Source organism: Callorhinus ursinus, unplaced genomic scaffold (assembly GCF_003265705.2).
Source record: "Callorhinus ursinus isolate GAN/ISIS: 27379988/994484 unplaced genomic scaffold, GSC_fseal_2.0 scaffold8, whole genome shotgun sequence".
NCBI lineage: Eukaryota > Metazoa > Chordata > Mammalia > Carnivora > Otariidae > Callorhinus > Callorhinus ursinus.
Genome location: NW_027397070.1, coordinates 62,261,316 through 62,284,371, shown reverse-complemented (window position 1 = coordinate 62,284,371; position 23,056 = coordinate 62,261,316). Strand labels below are relative to the sequence as shown.

The following is a 23,056-nucleotide window of genomic DNA, read 5'->3' as shown; positions in this document are numbered from 1 at the left end:
TCCTGGGATCGAGTTCCGCATTGGGCTCCCTGCTCAGTTGGGAGTCTGCTACTCCCTCTCCCTCTGCCCCTCCCCCCTGCTCGTGCGTGCACGTTCTGTCTCCTAAGTAAATAAAATCTTTTTTTTTAATCTTAAAAATAAATAAATAAAACAGTAAATACAAACTGGAAAAAAGTTGCTTTCATCTCAGGGCCCTTGGATACAGGATCTCTCTGGGAAAAGGGTCAAGGTTATGGAAATTACTCCAACCAAACTTCACAGTGTATCAGTATTCTCAAATCCCAGTGGCAAGGAGGTGGGAAGGGCTGCAATTTGAGGCAAGTCATTGGACCTCTCGGTGGCCCCTGGTTTCTCCCCTGTGGGGAGGGTGAGGGTGTGTGTGGTGTCTAGCACAGAGCTATGCCTTCAGCGTCCCTCCAAGCAGCTATGGACCCAGGGAGCTTTGGCAGGGGTGGGGAGCAGATGAAGATTATTGTCCCCTGGAAGATGAGGAGTCTGAGGTCCTGAGGCTGGAATCTGAGGCCCAGGGGAACCTGGCTTTCATTGCATCAATGCCTACACCCCCATGCCTGATAGCCAGCAACCCTCCTGAGCCTTGCTCTCACTCTGCCTAATGGACCTGCCCTAGGAGAAAGCAAGACTTGTAAGTGCTCCCTGTCCGGTGAGCGTCCCTAGAAGAGCGACTGTCCCCACAGAATGATAAACATCTGCTCTAAATTGGCAGAGACTTGTCACCTCTCTGAACCAAGGGATGAGTCCAAGCCGACCTCTCCCCAGCACAAGGGCCTGCCCAGATCTGTTGGGAAGACACACAGCCTGTGGTTTTTGCTGCTTGCAAGGTGGTTGTTGACAAATCCCAGGCTTTGTTTTTCATGAAAAGCAAAGTGAGGCCTTTTAAAAAATTAAAACTTCATTCTTTAGAGCAATTTTAATTTGCAGAGAACTGAGCAGAGAGTACAGGGGCTCCCACAGAGCTCCGGCCTCCACCGTCTCCCAGAGTCTCCCCCAGTAACACCTCACGTCACTGGGGTCCATTTGGTATGATCCATGAGCCACTGTTGTGACCTCATTTGTACCCGAAGCCCACTGTTTACAGTTTCTTTTCTTGTCATTGTGGTAAAACACACATCACACAGAATTTATCATTTTAACCATTTTTAAGTGTGCAGCGAAGAGGCACCAAGGACTTTTCACACTGCTGGGCCACCATCACTACCGTCTAACTCCCAAATCGAAACTCTGTGCCCACAAAACAGTGGCTGGCCCTCCCCACCTCCGGCCCCGCATAAGGTTCGCGTCTGCTGGTGAATCATTCCTGGGGTTCACACAACCCGTGTGTTTGGACAAACATGGAAGGACCTGTAGCCCTTGTGACACATCACAAAGACTGGTTTTGCTGCCCTAAACCTTGCCTGGGCCCCACCTAGTCATACCCCTCATCTTGCCTATCCCCTGGCAACCATGAAACTTTTCACCATCCCTGGGATTTTGCCTTTTCCAGAAAGGCATATAATTGCAATTGTACAGTGTGTAACTTTTTCAGAGTGGCTTCTGCAACTCAACACATGCATTTAAGGGTCCTGGTGGCACGAGAGCTCATTTCCTTTTAGCCCCGGATACTATTCTGTTGTCTGGATGCACCCCAGTTTGTTTATCCCCAAATGAATTTTTCATGATAAAAAAAAAATTGTATGCTGACTTTTGGAAATGGCGAAAAACCAAGAGAGAAGGGAGAAAAACAATCCCCATGTCATCCTATGCCTGGAAACCACTCTGTTAGCATTCCACTGTGTGTGTGTGTGCGTGCGTGTGTGTGTGTGTGTGTGTGTGTACAGACGTCTTTTTAGGTTTGACATAGCATGGTGCATAACATTTTTATTCCTCTTTTCCCCCATTAATTATAAATTAGCTCTCTTCACGTTGCAAGTGGTCTACAAGCATCTTTTCTTGTGCATTGTTCGAAGAGTCTGCAGTATTTCCCCTTGACTGGGGGTGTCACAATTTCTTAATCATGCCTCTGTGTCTCAACTTGTTATGGTTTTCAATTTTGTGCTGATGTTAATAAGTCTATCTTGAGCTGTTGGTGCTTAAATAATTGTATAGGTTTACCCCCCACTTGCTAAGAAGTGGAGTTGCTAAGTCAGAGAGTTTGAACATCTTTAAGATATCCCAGAGGTTTCCTTCTTCTTCTTTTTTTTTTTTTAGTGCATTTTTAATTGTGATTAAAAACCCATAACAATCTGTACTTCTGAAACAAATAACGCAACATATTTTAAGAAAAAAGAAAAAGAAGAAAATAACAGGAGAGGAAGAAAAGGGGAGTATGTCAGAGGGGGAGACGAACCATGAGAGATGATGGACTCTGAAAAACAAACTGAGGGTTCTAGAGGGGAGGGGGGAGGGGGATGGGTTAGCCTGGTGATGGGTATTGAGGAGGGCACGTTCTGCATGGAGCACTGGGTGTTATGAACAAACAATGAATCATGGAACACTGCACCAAAAACTAATGATGTAATATATGGTGATTAACATAACAATAAAAAAATAAAAAAAAAAACCATAACATTTGGGACACCTGGCTGGCTCTGTCGGTGGAGCTTGGGACTCTTGAAATCGGAGTTGTAACTTTGAGCCCCATGTTGGGTGTAGAGATTACTTAAAGATAAAGTCTTAAAAAAACATAAAAGTTACCATCTTAATTTCTAAGTGTACAGTTCAATAGTGTTAAGTATATGTTCATTGTTGTGAGAAAATCTCCAGAACCTTTTCATCCTGCAGATCTAAAACTCCACCCACTGAACAACAGCTCCCCATTCCTCCTGCTCCCTAGCCCCTGGAAACCACCAATCTACTCTCTGTCTCTATGAGTTTGATTACCTTAGACACTACATAGAAGTGGAATCACACAGTATTTGATTTTGTGACTGGCTTATTTCACTTAGCATCACATCCTCAAGATTCATTCATGTTGTTCCTTTTTAAGGCTGGATAATATTCTCTTGTATATGGATACAGGGCATTTCGCTTATCCATTCATTCGACGGTGAACATTTGGGTGGACCCTTACCTCTTAGCTATTGTGAATAATGCTGCTATGAATAAATAGCAATGAACATATGGACAATATCTGTTTGAGTCCCTGCTTTTAATTCTTTCGCATTTATGCCCAGAAGTGGGACTGCTAGATCAGATTTTTAATTTCTGGAGGAACCTCCATCCTGTTTGCCATAGTGGTTACACCGGTTACATTCCCAGCAACTGTGTTAATCCTTCTGATTTCTCCACATCCTTGTCAACACTTGCTCTTTTCTGTTTTTGTTTTAAATTTCTTTTAAGAGCCCCAAAGGGGTCATCTGGTCAGTGGCTCCCAAAGGTCATGACTTCCTTTCTTTTTCCTTAAGATTTTATTTATGTATCTGCGAGAGAGAGGGACAGAGCACAAGCAGGGGGAGCCGCCGGCAGAGGGAGAAGCAGGCTCCCTGCTGAGCAGGGAGCCCGAAGCGGGGCTCTATCCCAGGATCCTGGGATCATGACCTGAGCTGAAGGCAGACGCTTAACTGACTGAGCCACCCAGGCGACCTAGACTTATTTTTTATTTTTATTATTTTTTTAGATTTTATTTTTTAGAGCCATTTTAGGTTCATAGCAAAATTGAGCCAAAGATACAGAGATTTCCCACAGATGCCCTCCCCCCACATGCACAGCCACCCCCACTATCAACACCTCCGCAGAGTGGTGCGCTGATTACAGTTGATGAACCTACATTGGCAGGTCGTCGCCGAAGCCCAGTGTTTACATTAGGATTCACTCTTGGTGGTGTCCACTCTGTGGTTTGGACAAATGTAAAATGACATGCATCCATCATGATAGTATGATCCAGAAGAGTTTCAGTGCCTTAAAGAAATGCTTTATTATTTGGGGGGAAAGAAAGGCAAGAATTAAAACAGTGCACTTGACCCTTGAAAAACACGGGGATTAGGGAAGCTGACCCCGCCCCCATGTGGTCAAGAATGCGTGTATAACTTTTGACTCCTCAAAAACCTAACTACTAATAGCCTACTGTTGACCAGAAGCCTTGCTGATAATGAACAGTCGATTAACGCATACTTTGGATGTTACATGTATTATATACTGTATTCTTATAATAAAGTAACCTAGATGTTATTAAGAAAATAATAAACACATTTGTAGTACTGTATTTATCGAAAAAAATCCATGTATAAGCGGACCCGCACATTTCAAACCCATGTTGTTTAAAGGTCAACATGTATATGCTAACATTTGTGGTTTTTTTTGAAGTGGGAGACAGAGTACATATTTGGATTTGCTTGCGTGTGCAGAACACAGCTTCTGGAAAGGCCCCACAGAACCTGGTGACAGCAGTTCCTTGTCTACCCTTGCGTGGGGACAGGTGGGGGACTCAGCAGATGGGAGTCAGGGGGTGGGGGAGAGGAAAACTTCAGTTTGTCTTTTCATGTGCTTTGATGGTAGAACCACGTGAATATATTACCTATTTAGAACTTAAATAAATACAGTGTAACAATTTTAATAATCTGCTTTTCCATTTTATTGTAATTCAGAGTTGAAATATGCCCCATCCAGGCTTCTGATGTTGACTCCCTGAGCTGAAAGTTGCCATCTAAAGGCAGAGCCACTCAGGGCTCGAGCTGCCGTGTGACCTCCACGTGCCCAGGGTGGCTGGGCCACAGTCCCTTGCAGGACTCCTGTCCCCGTCTGGCCTACATCCGGCCCACTATGCCTGGGCAAGCCCCAGCCCTCCATCTGCTGCCCGAACAGGCAAGCTGCTCCCCCACTTCCTGCCAACTGAGCATCCTAATTACACGTTAAAACTAATTGCCTGTGACCAGAATCTTCCACAGTCATAGACGTTAACCAAAGTCACGCCTAACGAGCCTCACCGTTAATTATCTGTGCTTGCTGCTCCAGGATTTAATTAAGCCTTGGCAGGAAAGAGCAATCCACATAGGATGAGGGGGGAAAGAGAGCTTGCAGCAATGCCCTCTTCCCATCAGGTGGTCTGGCAAAGCTGCTCCAATTCCTCCTCCCAGACCTCCGGGATTTTCCCAGGGAACAGGCAGAGATACTGAGGAAGGGAGCTTGCATTTGTCCAGTGCTGGCTGTATGCCAGGCAGAACCAGACGCCGTTGCACACTCATCTAATCCCCGCAGTCACTGTGGAAGCTGGGGCTGCACTTGATGGGTGAGGAGACAGAGGCTCGGAGAGTCCCGATCACTTGCCCGGCAATTGGCAGAGCCAGGTCTGAGTTGCGAGCTCAAACATTTCCACGACTCACTGGAGGAATGGTTGGAGGAATGGTCGTCATCATATATTTTATTCTAACCTTGAACTTGTGTCGTGTTTTTTCTTTCTCCAAAGAAATCCCAAGCATTGTTTCATCTTAGTCCCACATTCGTTTGTTAAGAAAACAAAAAGTTGGGGCGCCTGGGTGGCTCAGTCAGTGAAGCGTCTGCCTTCGGCTCAGGTCGTGATCCCAGGGTCCTGGGATGGAGCCCGGCATCGGGGTCCCTGCTCATCGGGGAGTCCGCTTCTCCCTCTCCTTCTTCCCCTCCCTCTGTTCATGTGTTCTCCCTCTCTCTCTCTCACACGCTCTCTCTCTCAAATAAATAAAATCTTTTAAAAAAATAAATAAAACAAAAAGCTAAAGTAGCTGAAACCTACAGAGAGTGTGACGCACACCAGCCACATACCCAGGCCTCATGCTCCCAGTGTCATGGCAGGAAGGCAATGGAATGGTGGGTAACAGGGTGGCCCTGCGCCCCGACTGCCTGGTTCCCGTCCCGGCTCCATTACTAGCGGTGATGCGACCTTGGTCAGGATACTTGTCCTCTCCACCAATGGTGCCTACCTGTTGGGAGATTATAAGGACTAAATGATATTCACATCTACCCCTTAGTACGGGGCATGGCGCCTGGGGGCTGTCACTGTGTCCTCAGCCTTCTTCCTTTAGAGTCACACCTCACTAGCTTGTCGTTTTTCCTTCAAAGCCACTTCGATTGTAAAAACTGGGCCCAGTGATTCATGATTCCCTGCCCTGCCTTTTGCAACGTGACAAGAACATCAACAGCATTCACTTGGTTGCTCTTTTCCTGAGTCTTCCTGCTAACATGATCTGATTTTATAAAACACATTCAAATAATAAATATGAAAAATGTTCTTTCTGACTATACTCAACCTGACCAATAATCAAAGAAACAAATGCTCAACCAATGAGATACCGTGCTCTCTGTTGGACTTCTAGAACTGTTCTCTCTCCCTTTTTTTTTTTTTAAGATTTGTTTTTATTTGAAATAGTGAGAGAGAGAGGAAGAGCAGAGGGAGAGGGACAAGCAGACTCAGCACTGTGTGTAGAGCCTGACGCGGGGTTTGATCCCAGGACCCGGGGATCATGACCTGAGCCAAAGGCAGACGCTTAACCGACTGAGCCACCCAGGCGCCCCATCTGTCTTTTTTATTCTAACATTGCTGGTGAGAGTGCACCAGGAATTGGATTCACATCTGGTGGGTGGGTAAGCTGACACTCTCTGGTGGGCAATCAGCCAACTTGCAGAGAGAGTCTGAAAAGTGTCTCTACCCTTTTACCTAGTAATTCCACTCTAGGATATATTCTCAGCCACTCATTCTCAACTCAAATATGTATACACACACAGAGCTTTCCATCACTATGTTATTTTGAGTGGTGAAAGGATTCTTTCTCTCCAAAACACCCAGAATGAACAGAATGGTTAAGTTGTAGTCCAACCACCCAGTGGAAAGCTAATGAAGCAATTTAAAATGGTGGTTAGCAATTTAAAAAATTGTTATGGAAGATCCTAATGTTGAGATTGTTGCTTCTAAATCCTATCCATTGAAAAGAACCAAGGGGATTTTTGCAGAAATGGCTGATTACAGATCCAGGGCAGGGAAAGTCCCAGGTTAGACTGGCATATCTTGGTGTGCCACAAAGCAAAGAACTGCTCCACAATGAACGAGGGCAGGTGGACAGGACATGGGAGCTGGCTGAGAGGGGCTCCCGCCAGCCAAGTCTGGGGCAATCTAAATACCAACAGGTAGAGTGATGAGAGTGGATTTTATCACACTGAATGAAAAACAAAAAGAATCCATAAGTACATAGTGATCAGATTAAAAAAGAGAAGTGGAGGGAAATAAAATGGCCAGCTAACAATGGCAGAAAAAGGATGAGAGATTGAGAAAAATCACCATTCTGCAATATAAAAATTCAGACAAGTATTGTCAGTACGTTTAATTAAAAACCACTGTTGGGGGATAGGACATTTCCATGGTCTCAAGGTACCACCTCACAAAACAGTTATTACCAAAAAAGGGGGGAAATATGTCTTTATGATGGAGAGGAACCATTTTAACCAAGTGATCAAATATAGCATCACCAACATTGCGTGCCTCAATGACATAACACCACCGATACAGTATTCTTCCGCAAAATATTAAACCTGAATCCAATCATGAGGAAACAGACAAATCCATACTAAAGGTAACTGGCCCATACTCTTCAAAATATCAGTGCACCAAAAACAAAATATATATATACATATATGTAATCAGTGCACAAAGGACAAATGAAGGGGAGGGGAGAGCTGTTTTAGATTAAAGGGATTGAAGAGATAGGTTAATCTGGTGCAATCTTGGATTGGATCCTGGATCAGAAAAAAACTTACAAAACAGCTTACAAAGAACATTTTCTGGACTCAGAAAAATGTGAACAGGAACTGGATATTAGGGAATATCTTTGCACAATGTTAAGTTTCTTGGATGTGTTAATGGTATTGTTAAATAGGACACTTTCTTCCTGGATCCCAGCTGAGATATCCCGGGATGAAGTGTCGTGAGGTCTGCAATTTACTTTGTCGTTCAGAACAAAAACAGGTAACAGGTGGGACAAAGTGTTAACAGTGAGGGGATCTTGGTGAAGGGCATGTGGATATTCATTGTGTTACTTCTTCAACTTACCTGTGAGTTTAACATGTTCTGTGCTGATTTTTAGCAACATTGGCAAAAATTGCACGGCAGGTATTTATGACAATATTGTTAGATACTGTTGGGACATCAAAGTATTATATAAAGTTGCATAGACATGTACATATACAAATATGCAGGTACCCACGGTGAACGGTCATTACTTTTATCATTCAGCTTCCATTCCACCTGCTGCAACTAGCAGCACCCTTATTTACTTTTGGAGCTCACCCCTCCCTCTCTTGGTTCATGAGGTTTGGATGTGGGCCTATAAACCACAGCCATCTATCCCTGGGGATCGGTGGGCACATGTCTTCAGTTAGTCCAACCAGAGCCAATGGACATCAACCCCAGGGCTTTTGCTGGACCTATATGGTAAAAGGAGTACTCTTTTTCATAGAGGTTGTCCAGCTGATGGGATGTGTTGTGATCTTTGTATGGGGAGTAGCTTCCTGTGAATCAAGCTGACACTAAAGAAGAACTAAAAAGATACCAGTTTACAGTGTCTGAGTACCTGGATTTAAATGTGCCTGAAGTTAGGCGAACCTGTTGATTTCCTTGTTGCTTATACCAGTTTGAGCTGGTGTCTGTTGCTTGCACCCAAGGAGTCCCGACCACTACAGTATGGAAATGCATAGAAAAGTATACTAGCTTTCTATCCCAATATAACCAATTACCACAAGTCTAGTGGCTTAAAACAACACACGCTCATTGTCTCACAATTTCTGTGGGTTAGGAGTCTGGGCACAGTTTAGTGGGGTGCTCTGTTCTGGGTCTTACAAAGCTACAGTTGAGATGTTGGCCAGGGTTATGGTCTCAACTGGAGACTTGCCTGGGGAAAGAATGTACTTCCAATCTCCTTCAGCTTGTTGTCAGAATTCATTTCCTTGAGGTTGTACCACTGGGGGCCCCGGGTTTTTGCTGGCTGTTGGCTGGACATTGCCCACAGTCACTTGTGGGCTTCCCAACAGGCACAGCCACTCATTTCATCACCAACAAGGAGAATCCAGCCTGCTAAAAGACTCTTATATAATGTAATGTAATCACAAGGCTGACATCCTATCACTTTTGCCATGTAATGTAACCAAATCAAGAGGGTGACATCCCATCACCTTTGCCATATTCTATTGGTTAGAAGCAAGTCATGAGTCCCACCTGCACTTGTGAGGAAGGGATTACCCAAAACCATAGGCAGCAGGAGGTGAGAAATCACTGGAGATCAGCTTAGGGTCTGTCTGCCACAAAGGGGGTGAGGAGAATCCACTTAACAAGTGCCACATACCATTAAACAGTTCTTTACTATTTATGAGCACTAAAGCATCATGTGTATTAACCCATTTCTTCCAAATTTCACAGTGGTTGTCACTGGAAAGGGGCTGGATGGGGAGATGCTGAAAGGACACCAGAATGTTCTGTATACATTGGTGCTTGGGGTTTTTGCAATGAGCACGGATTCATTGAAAACAATGATTTCAACTATACACACTATTTCTCCACTTCTGGATCTTTCTGCATATACACAAGGGGTGAGGGGAAAGACTGGAAGGAAACAGGCCAAACTGTGAAGACTTATTAGTTTGGAGTGGTGGGCCTATGGGTGAATGATGTTTTCTTCTTTATAGTTTTCTGTTTCTCACTATTAAAGGAATATTATTCTAATGATCAGGGGGAAAAGCCCAAGTGATGTGAATGGTTTTTAGATCCAATTTTACAGTTAAAAATAACGCAAACCCTCTTTGTTTACCTTTTGCTGAAAGGCAATTTCCTGCTTAGGTGGCTGATGGAGTGTCTGCTCCTGGAGCTCGGAGAAATAAATCAGATGGCAGCAGGGAACACACACCTGCTTCCTCTCACAGATAAAGAACAATTAACTCTCATCAGAACATATCTGGCTTTGCCCCAGGACTAAGTGTTATTTGAAAAAATATGGCAGATTTTCTCTGGCAACTAAAAGCTCTTGGAAGGTTCTAGCCAAGATGGGAAATGGAAGACTCGGTACCAGACAGATTTGGTAAGGGGACATGTTCAGTGACCAAAGAGTTTAACCCCATGGCTGTATGAAAACAAACAAGCAAAAGATTCTATTTGATCTTATGTTTGTAACTACTTGGAGGACCTTTTGACAGGTCTCCGAACTCATTTGCTTGAAGGTAGAATGAGAGAATTGAATATGGAGGACCTTCTATCAGAGCCAACTGACCAGACCACCCCTGTGGTCAAAACCAATAAAACACAAACACCCAAAGTTGGGGCTAAGCTTGCTGCAACAAGGGAGAATATGGCTCAGGAGCCCATCCATAGGGGAGATGAGAGGGGCTTTTCAAGGGCTTGGGCTTGTGTTGGATGATGGTGAGGGCATGAAAGAATCAGAGCAGTTCTGGGTTTGGATGGTCTCAAGAAGCAGGGGTGATTTGGTGACTGAGTAGCTCAGTGATTGTCTAGAAGGGGAGTTAAAATGGGGTCTGAGTTAGTATGTGATACAGAAGCAATGGCTCAGAGAGGAACAGTGCTTGTCTGAAGAGGGGAGGTTTAGTCATTTTTGTGCTCCCAAGAGTGGCCTTGTCACCATCTTGCTCTAGGAAATATGGTCAACTGGTTGTCGGCAGGGTTGTTTCCTACTTTCTCAGTCCATCCCAACTTTAAAACAAACACACCGCCCAACCAAAAAAACTAACATTTGAATACATCTTCAACTTAGGAAATGCTCTTTTTACCTATGGGGAAATTCTGTGTGATTCTTTCCCATGTCTCCATTCTTAAAGATGTGGGAACTGAAGTCAGAGATGTTTAGTGGCTTGGCCACAGCCAGGTAAGCAAGCCGGAAAGTAACAGCATCCAATTCTTAGCTTCGTATTTCTTCGTTGTCATACATCACTGTTCCTCCTTTGTCCTAGTTTCTGAAATTGCACCCGTTCTGGAAATCGGCCACGCACCCTCCAAGGCTCTGAAGACACCACTGACACAAGACAGGAGTACCAAGCGTGGAGTTCAGCTAGAGTGATGGAAAGTGAAGAGGCAGCTCCGTTCCGCACCAGTGTGATGAGTAGGAACTGCAGTGTGCTACGGGAGCTTGTAACCGGCGCAGGTGGCGGGGGGGGGGGGACCATGGATGTCTGTTGCCACTGTAACAAATGACCACAAATGTAGTGGCTTAAAACATACAAATGACTTTTTACAGTTCCAGAGGTCAGAAGTCTGAAAGGGGTCTCACTGGGCTAATATCAAGGCCTTGGCAGAGCTGCATTGCTCTGTGCAGTCTCGAGGGGAGACTCCGTTTCCTTGCTTCTCCGGCTTGGAGAGGTCGCTTGCGTTCCTCGGCTCATGGCTCTTTCCCTATCTGCAAAGCCAGCAACTGAACTCCTCTGACTTCTGCTTCTGCCACCACATCTCCGTCCGACTCTTCTGCCTTCTCTTTCCATCTTCTAAGGCCCGATGTAGGATTGCTGCGTAATTTAAGATAATCCCCCCGTGTCATGATCCTTAACTTACTTGAGTCTGCAATGTCCCCTTTGCCATAACGTATTCACAGGTTTCAGGGATTAGGACATGGGCATCTTTGGGGGGCCATTATCCTGTCCACTATAGGCAACCAACCTCCATCTCTTTTCTTTTTTGGAAGGGAGAGGGAGGGAGGTGTTTAGACTTCGTAGAGAAAGTGGCATTTAAGCTGATGGCAGGAGGGACAGGGGGTAGGAAGGCAAGTGTCGTAAGCACAGGGGAGGTCTGGAGATGGAGAGGAGGCATGGTGCATTGGTGGGTACATGTCAGCAATCACTAGGTTATGTTCCCCAACAACCAGCCTCCCAAGTCTCAGGGTCCCACAGAAGCAAAGACTTACTGCTCATTTAAGCTACATGTCCCCCGTGGACACACTCCATGTCTGACTGTGCTCCATGTCATCATTCTAGGACCTAGGCTGAAAGAGCAGCGCCTATCGGGGACATGCTGGGCTCACGGCAGAAGAACGAGGAGGGGCAAAACCACATGGTGATGCTCAAAGCTCCTGCTTTGGGATGACACATATCCCCTCCACTCACATTTCACCAGCCAAAGAAGTCAGTTTATAAGGCCAGGACTGACATCGGTGGGACAGGAAGTAAAATCCTCTCAAGGGAAGGGGCTGTGAATAATTGGGGAGGATTGAACTGAAACGGTCCCAAGAGACCGGAGGGCAGAATAAGATGTGTGATGGGGCTTGAAGCTCAGAGGCGGTGAGGACCAGACCATGCATGGCTCCGATGTGCATCAGTTTCCCTTGTTGGGGTGCAGGCTCCACAAGGGCAGGAGCTGGGTCTCTGCCTTATGGTCCAGCCCCGTGTCTCCCAGCCTTTTCTGTCCTCATCACTCCCTCCATGAAATCTCAGTGCCAGGTTGCCTGGTATGCACGGCATGCACACCTGGGCTTTACATACGCAAACGGTATTTTTGCCCTCCTAAGAACCGATTTTCACCCCCTCGGTGAGCTTCCAAAAATTGAACCTGAGTATCTTTCTGCTTTCAGAAGTCTTCTCCACTGTCTTTTGGGAAGGTCCATTAAGCATGACTGAAATTTCCCTGATGATTAAAGCTCTTTACTATGCGCAGCTAGGACCAGCAGTATCCCCGGGTCACCTTTTGGTTTTGTATTTTAAATACTTATGGACTTTCTCCTTTTGGGGAAGCCCTGGCAATCTGCCCAGTCTGAGCCCTCAGCACTGTCAACGTACCCAGCTAGTTAGTTGCTCTTCTTTGGTCTGGTTTTAGGAACCAGACGCACTGCATGAACGGGACAGATGCTGAGCGAAGGTCTTGGAGCACTAGAGGAAACGTGCAGGAGCTTGGTGCTCTGCCTGATGCAGCCAGTGAAGTTCAGTGAACGTCAACTCAAGGCCAGTGATGGGCCAGGAATTGGTCTAGGCACCGAGGATACAACAGCGGATAAAAACGGGCAGTCCTCGCCCTCTGGGGATCAGAGATGTCCAAAGACATTGGGGTTTCTGAGGTCTGACCGTGCGACAGCGGTGGTGCCAGGAAGTGAGTCATCCTGCGCTTGGTCAGTCAAACCGGGGAACGTTTGTCTTCAGCTGTACTCTTGGATTTCATTTCATTTTTGTTTGTTCTTGACTTGAACAAACATGAAGAGTTAACAGTGAATGTGGAGACCGAGAAGTTATGGGGGAATGCACAAATTCACTGACCTGGTATTCTTTGTAACTACATAGAAAATGTAGTCACCCGCCTCAGGTTCAGCCTGTCTTCACCGCAGCAAAATGGAATCTATACTATTCATCATTTGCATCTGGAGCAACTGTAGCCTGTGGATTTCTAAAATACAGATTTTTTGAAGTTTGAACATTTAGAAAAGAAATTTAAAGGAATTGGTGGTTCAAGGTCAGAGGCGGCTACTAAGGAGAAACAAAAGGCTTTCACATTCCAAGCCCTCACCTCGGGCTATAGGTCGCTACCACACCGGCCACACTGCTCTCTTCCCTCCTTCTGCTCCAGCCACCTTGGCCTCCCCGGCCTCCCCAAGCCTGCTTCCATTCCAGACGCTTTGCCCTTGCGTAAGCTATGTCCAGGAAGCCCAGTGGGTTGTGCACGGCCCACCCCTGCACTCAGGCCCCGTGCCAGGGCCACTGCTGCAGAGGACTCCCCGGTCCCTTCCCCTACCTCTCTCTCTACCTTCACATTGTTCTTCCCAGCATTTATTATCAAGCGTCATGTTACGCATACGTTTGGTCTGCCTTCCCACTTAAAGGTAAGCCCCACCAGGGCAGAGACTTGTTCCCTGCTACTCCCAGTTCCTAGAAGGGACCAGCACACAAGGCACTCATAATTTGAATTACTCTGTAGCCTGATTATAGCTTAAAACTTGACCACTCACTTTTTTCTTTGAGACATCTTCTATGAATAAGGCTTCTGAAGGTAACATACTCGACGCTGACATGTTCTTATAAGAAAAAAAAAACTTACTTATTTTGAGGTGTTTGTGTGTTTCAGTCTTAGAAGTGTGAAGTTCATTTATTCTGTGTTCTTCTCACTCAGGAAAGAGTTAATAGGAATACTAGTTAAACATGTTCAGCATAACCACTAGGACATTTTTCCTCAATCATTTCTTTCCTCTGACCAATCGCAGCCTAAAGAGCCTGCCTTGGGCCGTCAGTCCCTGACTATGCCCTTTGGCTTTAACAGTTCTTTCCTTCTACTTCCATCCTACCAAGGTGCCCAAACGGGCCTTTTCCAATACAGTCGGCCTCTTGCCACAGACAGCTAGCACCCCGTGAGGCATATTCGAGTAGTTTGGGTTTTTGCCTCCACAGGGTGAGTTGGATTCTTAAGGCTTCTTAAGCTGAGGCTGGACTGCCCAGCCGCAGACAGCCTATATCCCCTCCTCCACCAAACAGGCCGTTTAACATGTGTTTACAAAACCCATGCTTTTCCTTTGATGGTTTTGTTTTGTAGCAACCAAAATGGTAGCTTTTGGTAAGCACAAAGTTTAGAGAAAGAGAAATATTCTTATAATAATAAAACAATCTTATTTTCTAATTGATAGGTATGAATACAAAGCAGTATAAGAGTTCTGATAATATATGTTAACACACATATATATAATGTATGTATATTATACACTCTATGTATTATATATATATGTGTGTATATATATATATAATGTCTTTAAATGAATACACTGGAGAGAAAAGGAAAACGATTGGCTCTCATGCAATCCTTTTAATTAGGTCAAGGTTTCGTGCTGAGGATAAATGAAAGGGAACACTTTTTAAAATTCCCCAGTTGTTAGTGGCTAAGAATACTGAAACTGAAACTCGGTTAAAAAGTAACTGTAGAAAAATAATCTTGGAAACACTTTGTCAAACTATTTCCAAAGCCAAGAAAGTGCAAAGACTGAAAAAAGATTTAAAGGCACCCTACAAAAGCCAGGACACGCAGAGATGGGAGGTCGGACAGGACATGATGATGAAGCATGTGCTGTTTTCCATTTTAAGTTACGTAACCTGGTTTTAATCATTTTCCAGAAATTTTTCCAAATTAGAAGAGAGGAAAAATCACCTCAAAAAGATATCAGTAAGACTAAACTTTTACTTTATCCTGTTTGAGATCAACCCTGGCCTCACAGCTCCACTCTGACAGGCCATCACACCCGAGTAAGAACGGTGACATAAACTCGCAGACTGAATAATGCGTCTCTACCCCTAATCTCTCATCTCTACTTTTAGCTGATGTGGCATTTCTGCCTTTTTCATTCACGCTAAGTTAAGAAAAAGCTCAAGCCTACATCAGATGACCTTCAAAACTTCATTTTCTGATGAAAAATAAGAAACACATACATTTCCTAGGGTATCAAAACTTTTGAAGAATGTATAGGTCAATTAAAGTCATAGTACAGATGTCATTAAGAACAGAAACTCTGGTCGGGTTTTCAGTTGGGCACCAGCAGACGTCTTCAACAACATTCCTCAAAGGAAGAACTACACCCCTGCCCAAGATCTACATGTATTAAAATCACACGTGAAGAAAGACCACCAGTAATCAGAGTACAAAATAAGAATTCAGACATGTGGAGGAAAAGGAAAGCCAAAAGAGACATTATACTGAACTTAAAGCAAAGAAAACGTCTCTTTTCAGAGAATAACTCTGCAATGTCTTTGCACTGGAGTGTCTTAGAAGCGCAAAGGTTGACAAAACAGATTTCATTCCTAGATGCTACAGGCAGGGTTGTCTTGAGCTAACCCCAGGTACAGGCTAGAGAAAAGGAAAGAGGACAGTGAATGGGTGCGCAGGAAGCAGAGGAAGGTGGCACAGTGGGGACGGGAGGAAGACATGCACACAACGCAGCAGGGGCAAAGTGCCAGGAAGCACTTACACGTGACGCCACTGCTGATTTCTGCTCTACTCACTACAGTTTGTTTGGAAAGGTCCTATTTAATGGGGATGAGAAACTATTACTTTAAAAAAGAAAAAGGCACAGTAAATTTTATTTATGTGTTTATACGAAAACTTATACCAATCTTTAACGTGTAAGAAGTAAATCCATATTTGCAAAGCTAATATAAATATAAAAGCAGACTGAATTATCAAAAAGAAAACATTTTATTTGTATCACTAAATACAATTAGTTTCCCTGATTATAACCCATAATGCGTGTCACCTAAAATAGGATGGTCTGTACAGAGGTGAATAAACCCAGGTCTATGTGTACACAAATATACACTGAACCTCTGACTTCAGAAAAAGCAGAGCTGAGCTTATTAAATTATTGTCTGTCTGTTTTAGAAATTCTTACCATTTGAAGGAAATGAGAGGAAGATTTAGGTAGCAGAGTACTTGTATAATAACTTAACGAGTTAAAAGCTTGTAGTGATGAAATAACCTTGTGCACCGTTCTCAGCAATTTCAGGCAACAGGTCCTTTTGCAGATCCCAAGTGTGAAAAAAGACAACCAATCACTGAAGTAACTGGGTTCAGTTCATTTGCCATGTGGTTGGTCATGGTGCATTTCTGGTGTATAAGTCAACAGAACAATCATGACCCATAGGTGAAGCAAAGCCTAAAGAAAGAAAAAACAATTTACAGATTAGCCAATAAATCAATCTTCACCAAAGGCCCGCTGTGTCGTACCCTGAGGGCGGGAATCGTGTCTTGTCTTTGCAGTCCTGGGGTTAGCACTGGGTCTCTGCAACCTTGCAAGGGCCCAGTACCTGTTTACTGGATAAATAATGAAGAAACAAACATGCAAACAAACGAGCTAAGTGCAATGGAGGGTAACGGTTTGGATACCTATACGATTCTCAGTTGAGAATTATCAAAGTCTTTAGCACATTCATAACATGCATGGGTACACATAAATCACCGATCAGGTGATTATAATGCAGAGTAGATGCCAGGATTAAAATTGCTAGATATACATAAGGTTGGTTGCAAAGGCTTTTTAGAACAGAGTCATGGTGGGTGTTTTTGCAAAAGGGTTTAGCCATGATTTCCCATCTTCCCATGATGGGAAGACATTCCTGACAGGAATAATATGTCAGGCTTCAGAGGCTGATTTAGGGTCTAGCACAGGACCTACAGTGAGGGACGTGCCCTAGCTCCCTCACGGCAGCGCTATGACACATGGCGCAGGTGTTCTTTATCATCTCCAAAACCGGGAATCCACCTGTGTGGCGCCTATTCTAAATTCTTGATGCTGTTCAATTTGTTTCTTTTCCTCTCTCCATTCCTCACTTCTTAAAAAAACTTTTTATTCAAAGGAGTAACTCTTCCCTCTAGTGGATCACAGAGAAATTTCTTTCTAAGTAAGCTTTTTTCTTTTTCAGGAAGACTGCTTGTCTTAACTGAACTCAACTAGACGTCCTCAGAACAGTTAGAAGACTTTTTACGGTCAAAGGACACATGAAACAGTATCCTAGTCCATGGTGACCATTGTATTAGAGCTAAGAAATTGGAAAAAATGAAAATCAGCCTTGAGATCCTTTCAGAATATAAAGCAAAACACACGAAAATAGTAAAAAAATAATCAAAGAAACTTTACATCAACATAAAAATGAAATCAATTGTTTTGCACCACATTTTTGTCATTAGAGGGCCTCAGAAGTGGAGGGAACTATTAAACTGCATTACAGGTAAATTTATTGTAGGACAAGACTTTGAGCAATTTATATTTTAGATGTAATAACTATAACTCTACTTGCATCCTTGAGGGAAAAAAAGTTTTAATGACCATAAATGAGTTCTATTTTCTTTCAAAACTAATTACTGGACTTTTAGTCAAAATGATCAGTAGCTGAAAAAAACTTGTTAAAAATCAAGTGTAGCATTATTTTTTCAAATAAATTTACTTACCATATATATAATTACAAAAACTCGTGCTATGGGGTATCTTCGGAGAAAAATTCCCAGGCGGATGCTGCGCAAATGGAGGTTGCGGGGGGAGGGGAGAGAAAACAGTTACACTCAAAGCACATCTTCCTGTGGTCAGAGCTAATGATGCTTTTTAGCATTTCTCTCATTTAAACTATTTATGTGGCCACTACTGTAAAAATCATTTTACACTAGATTGTTAAATGACTACTTGAAATAACCATATGGAAACATCATGGTAAATACTTTCTCTACTGTTTGTGGCTTGACTGTTAAATACAATCTATTTCCCTTAATTCTTCAGCTACAACTATAGGAGGCAAGCTCTCTAAATAATTTTTCTTTTAGAGACCAAAGAAGTTAGAAGAAAGAGATAAGGCAAGCGTCAACACAGGAATGGGAAAAAGAGTCTGTTTGGTTAACACTTGCAATAGCTAATCTGGAAGCTGGTGCACGGACACATGCTTCTAAAAGACTCAGAACTATAGAAACTCAAGTAAACACTTAAGTAAATGTGGAAGAACATCAAGTCCAGACCTGACTACTCATGCCTCTTTGCAACATTTTTTCCCAGTCAAGATAGATACACATACAGGCAAAATACACCTTTCTTCTAGGCCTTTCTGCTTCTTTCACCGTCATCAGAATAATGCCTTGTATCTAGTTTCTCTAAAAATTATAATATAGGTTGAATAAATGAATAGTTGAAATAAATGTGCTTAATAATCTGGACACAACGACTATGGCATCTTTGGTCCATGGCCTCAAGAACCTAAGCAAATCATCCTCTTGATTTTTAACACCACAACTCTATTCTGACACAAAAAGAAAAGACGGCTCTATTTTGCAACAATTCATTACAACCGCGTTTAATTATAAACACTAAGAAGCAAAAGAGTTTAGTGGATTATTTAAACATGAAGTTTATCAAGGCAAACATACACTGTTAAAACATTTTCTTCAAAAAAAAAAAAACATTTTCTTCATAAGGTGCATGTCTGCTAGTATAAAGTTATAAATATACAACAACATGTATACAAATTATACATTACCTATATAGTACATATAAAGTATATATTAAAATGAATACTGTTCACTTGTACATACTGGCATCTTTTATTCTCATCACATGGTAAAGTAATGAAAGAAAATATTCCAAGGATGCATTTACATGAGATAGAGGTTTTCTCACTGAAATTTAGTAAGAGTTTACTATAGAAAGAAGAGAAATGTGGTTAGGGAGCAAGATGGCGGAGGAGTAGGAGACCTGGTCTCAGGAATTCAGCTGGATAGGGATCAAACCATTCTGAACACATACGCACTCAACAGGAGATTGAAGAAAAGAATAGCAACAACTCTCTGAACAGAAAAGCGACCGCCTTCTGGAAGGTAGGACGTGCGGAGAAGTGAATCTGAGGCGATATTCGGGAAGATAGACAGCGGGGGACCGCTTCTGGCAAGTGATAGAGCCGCGGAGCACAAAATCGGAACTTTTAGAAGTCGGTTCTGCTGAGGGACGTCGCTCCAGTGGCTACGCGGGGGTGGAAACCTCGTGGGACAGTGTGTTCTCAGGACCCTCGGGGTCACAGAAAGACCGGGGGTGCCCGAGTGTGGCAGAGCTCCCAGGTATCAGAGCAGGGAAGCCGGCTGCAGAAACGAAGCTGAGGCGCGGGCTCTCAGCTCGGGGTTGCCATAAACGTGATCCACCGCACAGTCGGGCCACTGCTCCTCCAGCAGGGACCCAACAAGCGGCAGATCTGGGGAGACTCCCCTTCCTCCCCCGGGAGGAGCGGTGCAGAAGCGCATCGCAGGGATCTGCTGGGTTTGGAGACTCCACACCAAGTCGGGTGCCAGAGATAGAAACGCTGGGTCACAGGCTGGGTGAGCACGGAGTGCAGCCAGAGACCGGGGAGACGGGAGAGATTAACTGCTTTTCTCTGGGGGCTCACTGAGGAACGGGTCCCGAGTTATCGGCTCCTCCGGGGCGGAGATCGGGAGGCCGCCATTTTCACTCTCATCCTCCAAAGCTGTACCGAAAGCTTGCAGGGAACAAAAGCTCCTGAGAGCAAACCCGAGCAGATTACTTAGCCCAGACCGGGCAAGGGAGGGGCACTTCCGCCTCCGGCAAAGACGTTTGGGAACCACGGCAACAGGCCCCTCCCCCAGAAGATCAGCAAGAAGAGCCAGCCAGCTAAGACCAAGTTCACCAATCAATGAGAACAGCAGAACTCCAGAGCTAGGGGCATACTGCACATAGAATCCATGGCTTTTTTACCATGGTTCTTTAGTCTTTCAAAGTTAATGTTTTTTTAACTTTTTTTTTTGAATTTTTCTTTTTCCCTTTTTCAACCAACATCTTATCAATCCCCCTTTTTTTAAAGATTTTATTTATTTGAGAAAGAGACAGAGAGAGCGGAAGAGGGGATAGGGTGAGAGAGAGAAGCAGACTCCCCGCCGAGCAGGGAGCCCGATGCGGGACTCGATCCCAGGACTCCAGGATCATGACCTGAGCCAAAGGCAGTCGCTTAACCAACTGAGCCATGCAGGCGCCCCCTATCAATCCCTTTTTTAAAAAAACATTTTTATTTTTCATTGTTAGAGTCATATTCTATCCCTTCATAGTAGTTACCCTTATTTTTGGCGCATATATATATACACACACACACACATATGTATATATAAGTTGTTCTCTCTTTAAAATTTTGAGATACACTTTCTTCTAACAGATCAAAATATACCCTAAATCTCTACTGTATGGCTTTGTTCTAGTCTCCTGCCTGATCACATTCTCTCCCTTTTTTTCTTTTTTTATTTAAATCCTCTTCTTTCTTTTTTCAAACAACTTATCAATCCTTTATAAAATTTTTTATAATTTTCATCTTTACAGTCATATTCCATCCCTTCATCGTATCAACCCTTATTTTTGTACATATATAAGTTTTTCTTTGTTTAAAATTTTGGGAGGCACCTTCTTCTAACAGAGCAAAATACACCCAAAATCTAGTGTGTGGCACTGATCCAGGCACCAGCCTGATCATATTTGATCATATTCTTTTTTTATTTTTTCCTGTTTTTGTTTGTTTTTATCTTTATCTTTTTCTTTTCTTTCTTTCCTTTCTTTTTCCCCGGCTTCAGGTCTTGTCTGATTTGTTTAGAATATATTTTCTGGGGACGTTGTTAACCTGTTAGCATTTTGTTCTCTCATTCATTTATTCTCCTCTGGACAAAATGACAAGACGGAAAAAATCACCTCAACAAAAAGAACAAGAGGTAGTACCATCTGCCAGGGACCTACTCAATACGGACATTAGTACCATGTCAGACCTAGAGTTCAGAATCATGATTTTAAAAGATACTAGCTGGGCTTGAAAAAAGCATGGAAGTTATTAGAGAAATCCTGTCTGGAGAAATAAAAGAACTAAAATCTAGCCAAGTCGAAATCAAAAAGGCTATTAATGAGGTGCCATCAAAAACGGGGGCGCTAACTACTAGGATAAATGAGGCAGAAGAGAGATTCAGTGATATAGAAGACCAAATGATGGAAAATAAAGCTGAGAAAAAGAGAGATAAACAACTGCTGGATCATGAGGGCAGAATTCGAGACATAAGCGATACCATAGACGAAACAACATTAGAATAATTGGGATCCCAGAAGAAGAAGAAAGAGAGAGGGGCAGAAGGTATATTAGAGCAAATTACAGCAGAGAACGTCCCTAATTTGGGGAAGGAAACAGGCATCAAAATCCAGGAGGCACAGAGAACCCCTCTCAAAATCAATAAAAATAGGTCAACACCCAGACATCTAATAGTAAAACTTACAAGTCTCAGAGACAAAGAGAAAATCCTGAAAGCAGCTCGGGAGAAGAGATATGTAACCTACAATGGTAGAAACATTAGACTGGCAACAGACCTATCCACAGAGACCTGGCAGGCCAGAAAGGACTGGCATGATATTTTCAGAGCACTAAACGAGAAAAATATGCAGCCAAGAATACTATATCCAGCTAGGCTGTCATTGAAAATAGAAGGAGAGATAAAAAGCTTCCAAGACAAACAAAAATGAAAGGAATTTGCAACCCGAAACCAGCCCTCCAAGAAATCTTGAAAGGGGTCCTCTAAGCAAAGAGAGAGCCTAAAAGCAACATAGACCAGAAGGGAGCACAGACAATATACAGTAACAGTCACCTTACAGGCAATACAATGGCACTAAATTCATATCTTTCGATAGTTACCCTGAATGTAAATGGGCTAAATGCCCCAATCAAAAGACACAGGCCATCAGATTGGATTAAAAAACAGGACCCATCGATATGCTGTCTGCAAGAGACTCATTTTAGACCCAAAGACACCCCCAGATTGAAAGTGAGGGGGTGGAAAACCATTTACCATGCTAATGGACACAAAAAGAAAGCTGGGGTGACAATCCTTATATCAGACAAATTAGGTTTTAAACCAAAGACTAAAACAGGTTATGGGCTCTATGTTGTTAGTACTTCCAGAGGTACGTATTCAGTTTTCTTAAATTCCCTTTACAGAAGCCTAATTGTATGGTTTTCATTTCAGGTTGTAAACATTGAAAGTCTGCAGCGGCAGCTCCCGGTTCTGCCAGTTCTCTCTCACTGTCATGTAATCAACTAACTTCGTTTGTGGATTTCAGGGTAAAGTATGCATGTTATTTTTGTGTGTATTTAATCATGAAATTTAATTTTCCACTTATTTGTAATGTTTCTTTTAAATAAAAGTGACTAAATTTGTTGTACTCTGTAAAAAAAAAAAAAAAAAGTCACAAATCCGGTCTCAACCAGTACCAAAAGATTGGGATTATTCCCTGCATATTTTCAGACCACAATGCTTTGAAACTAGAACTCAATCACAAGAGGAAAGTCGGAAAAAACTCAAATACATGGAGGCTAAAGAGCATCCTACTAAAGAATGAATGGGTCAACCAGGAAATTAAAGAAGAACTAAAGTTCAAGGAAAACAATGAAAATGAAAACACAGCTGTTCAAAATCTCTGGGATGCCGCAAAGGCAGTCCTAAGAGGTAAGTATATAGCAATACAAGCCTTTCTCAAGAAACAAGAAAGGTCTCAAATACACAACCTAACCCTACACCTAAAGGAGCTAGAGAAAAAACAGCAAATAAAGCCTAAACCCAGCAGGAAAAGAGAAATTAATAATAAAGATC

General features: G+C 43.2%; 1 protein-coding gene and 1 long non-coding RNA gene across 3 annotated transcripts in view; both read right to left on the bottom strand.

Moving 5' to 3' along the window:
- Positions 1-3,634: 3,634 nt before the first annotated feature.
- Positions 3,635-14,518, bottom strand: LOC112822078 (uncharacterized). Its single transcript, XR_012379142.1, has 3 exons — positions 12,721-14,518; positions 9,759-11,930; positions 3,635-5,888 (listed from the first exon to the last, which is right to left on the bottom strand). It is a non-coding gene; the product is annotated as an uncharacterized lncRNA (long non-coding RNA).
- Positions 14,519-16,083: 1,565 nt separating this feature from the next.
- The window catches only part of GOLGA5 (golgin A5), a 41,139-nt gene continuing 34,166 nt past the window's right edge, over positions 16,084-23,056 (bottom strand). Inside the window, exons 12-13 of one of the 2 annotated variants that reach the window (XM_073895801.1) lie at positions 17,852-17,915; positions 16,084-16,559 (exon numbers count right to left, since the gene is read on the bottom strand). In XM_073895801.1, coding sequence (XP_073751902.1) covers positions 16,479-16,559; positions 17,852-17,915 — 145 coding nt within the window. In that variant the 3' untranslated portion in view covers positions 16,084-16,478. The remainder of the gene's footprint in view (positions 16,560-17,851; positions 17,916-23,056) is intronic. The other variant, XM_073895802.1, reaches the window with a different exon arrangement.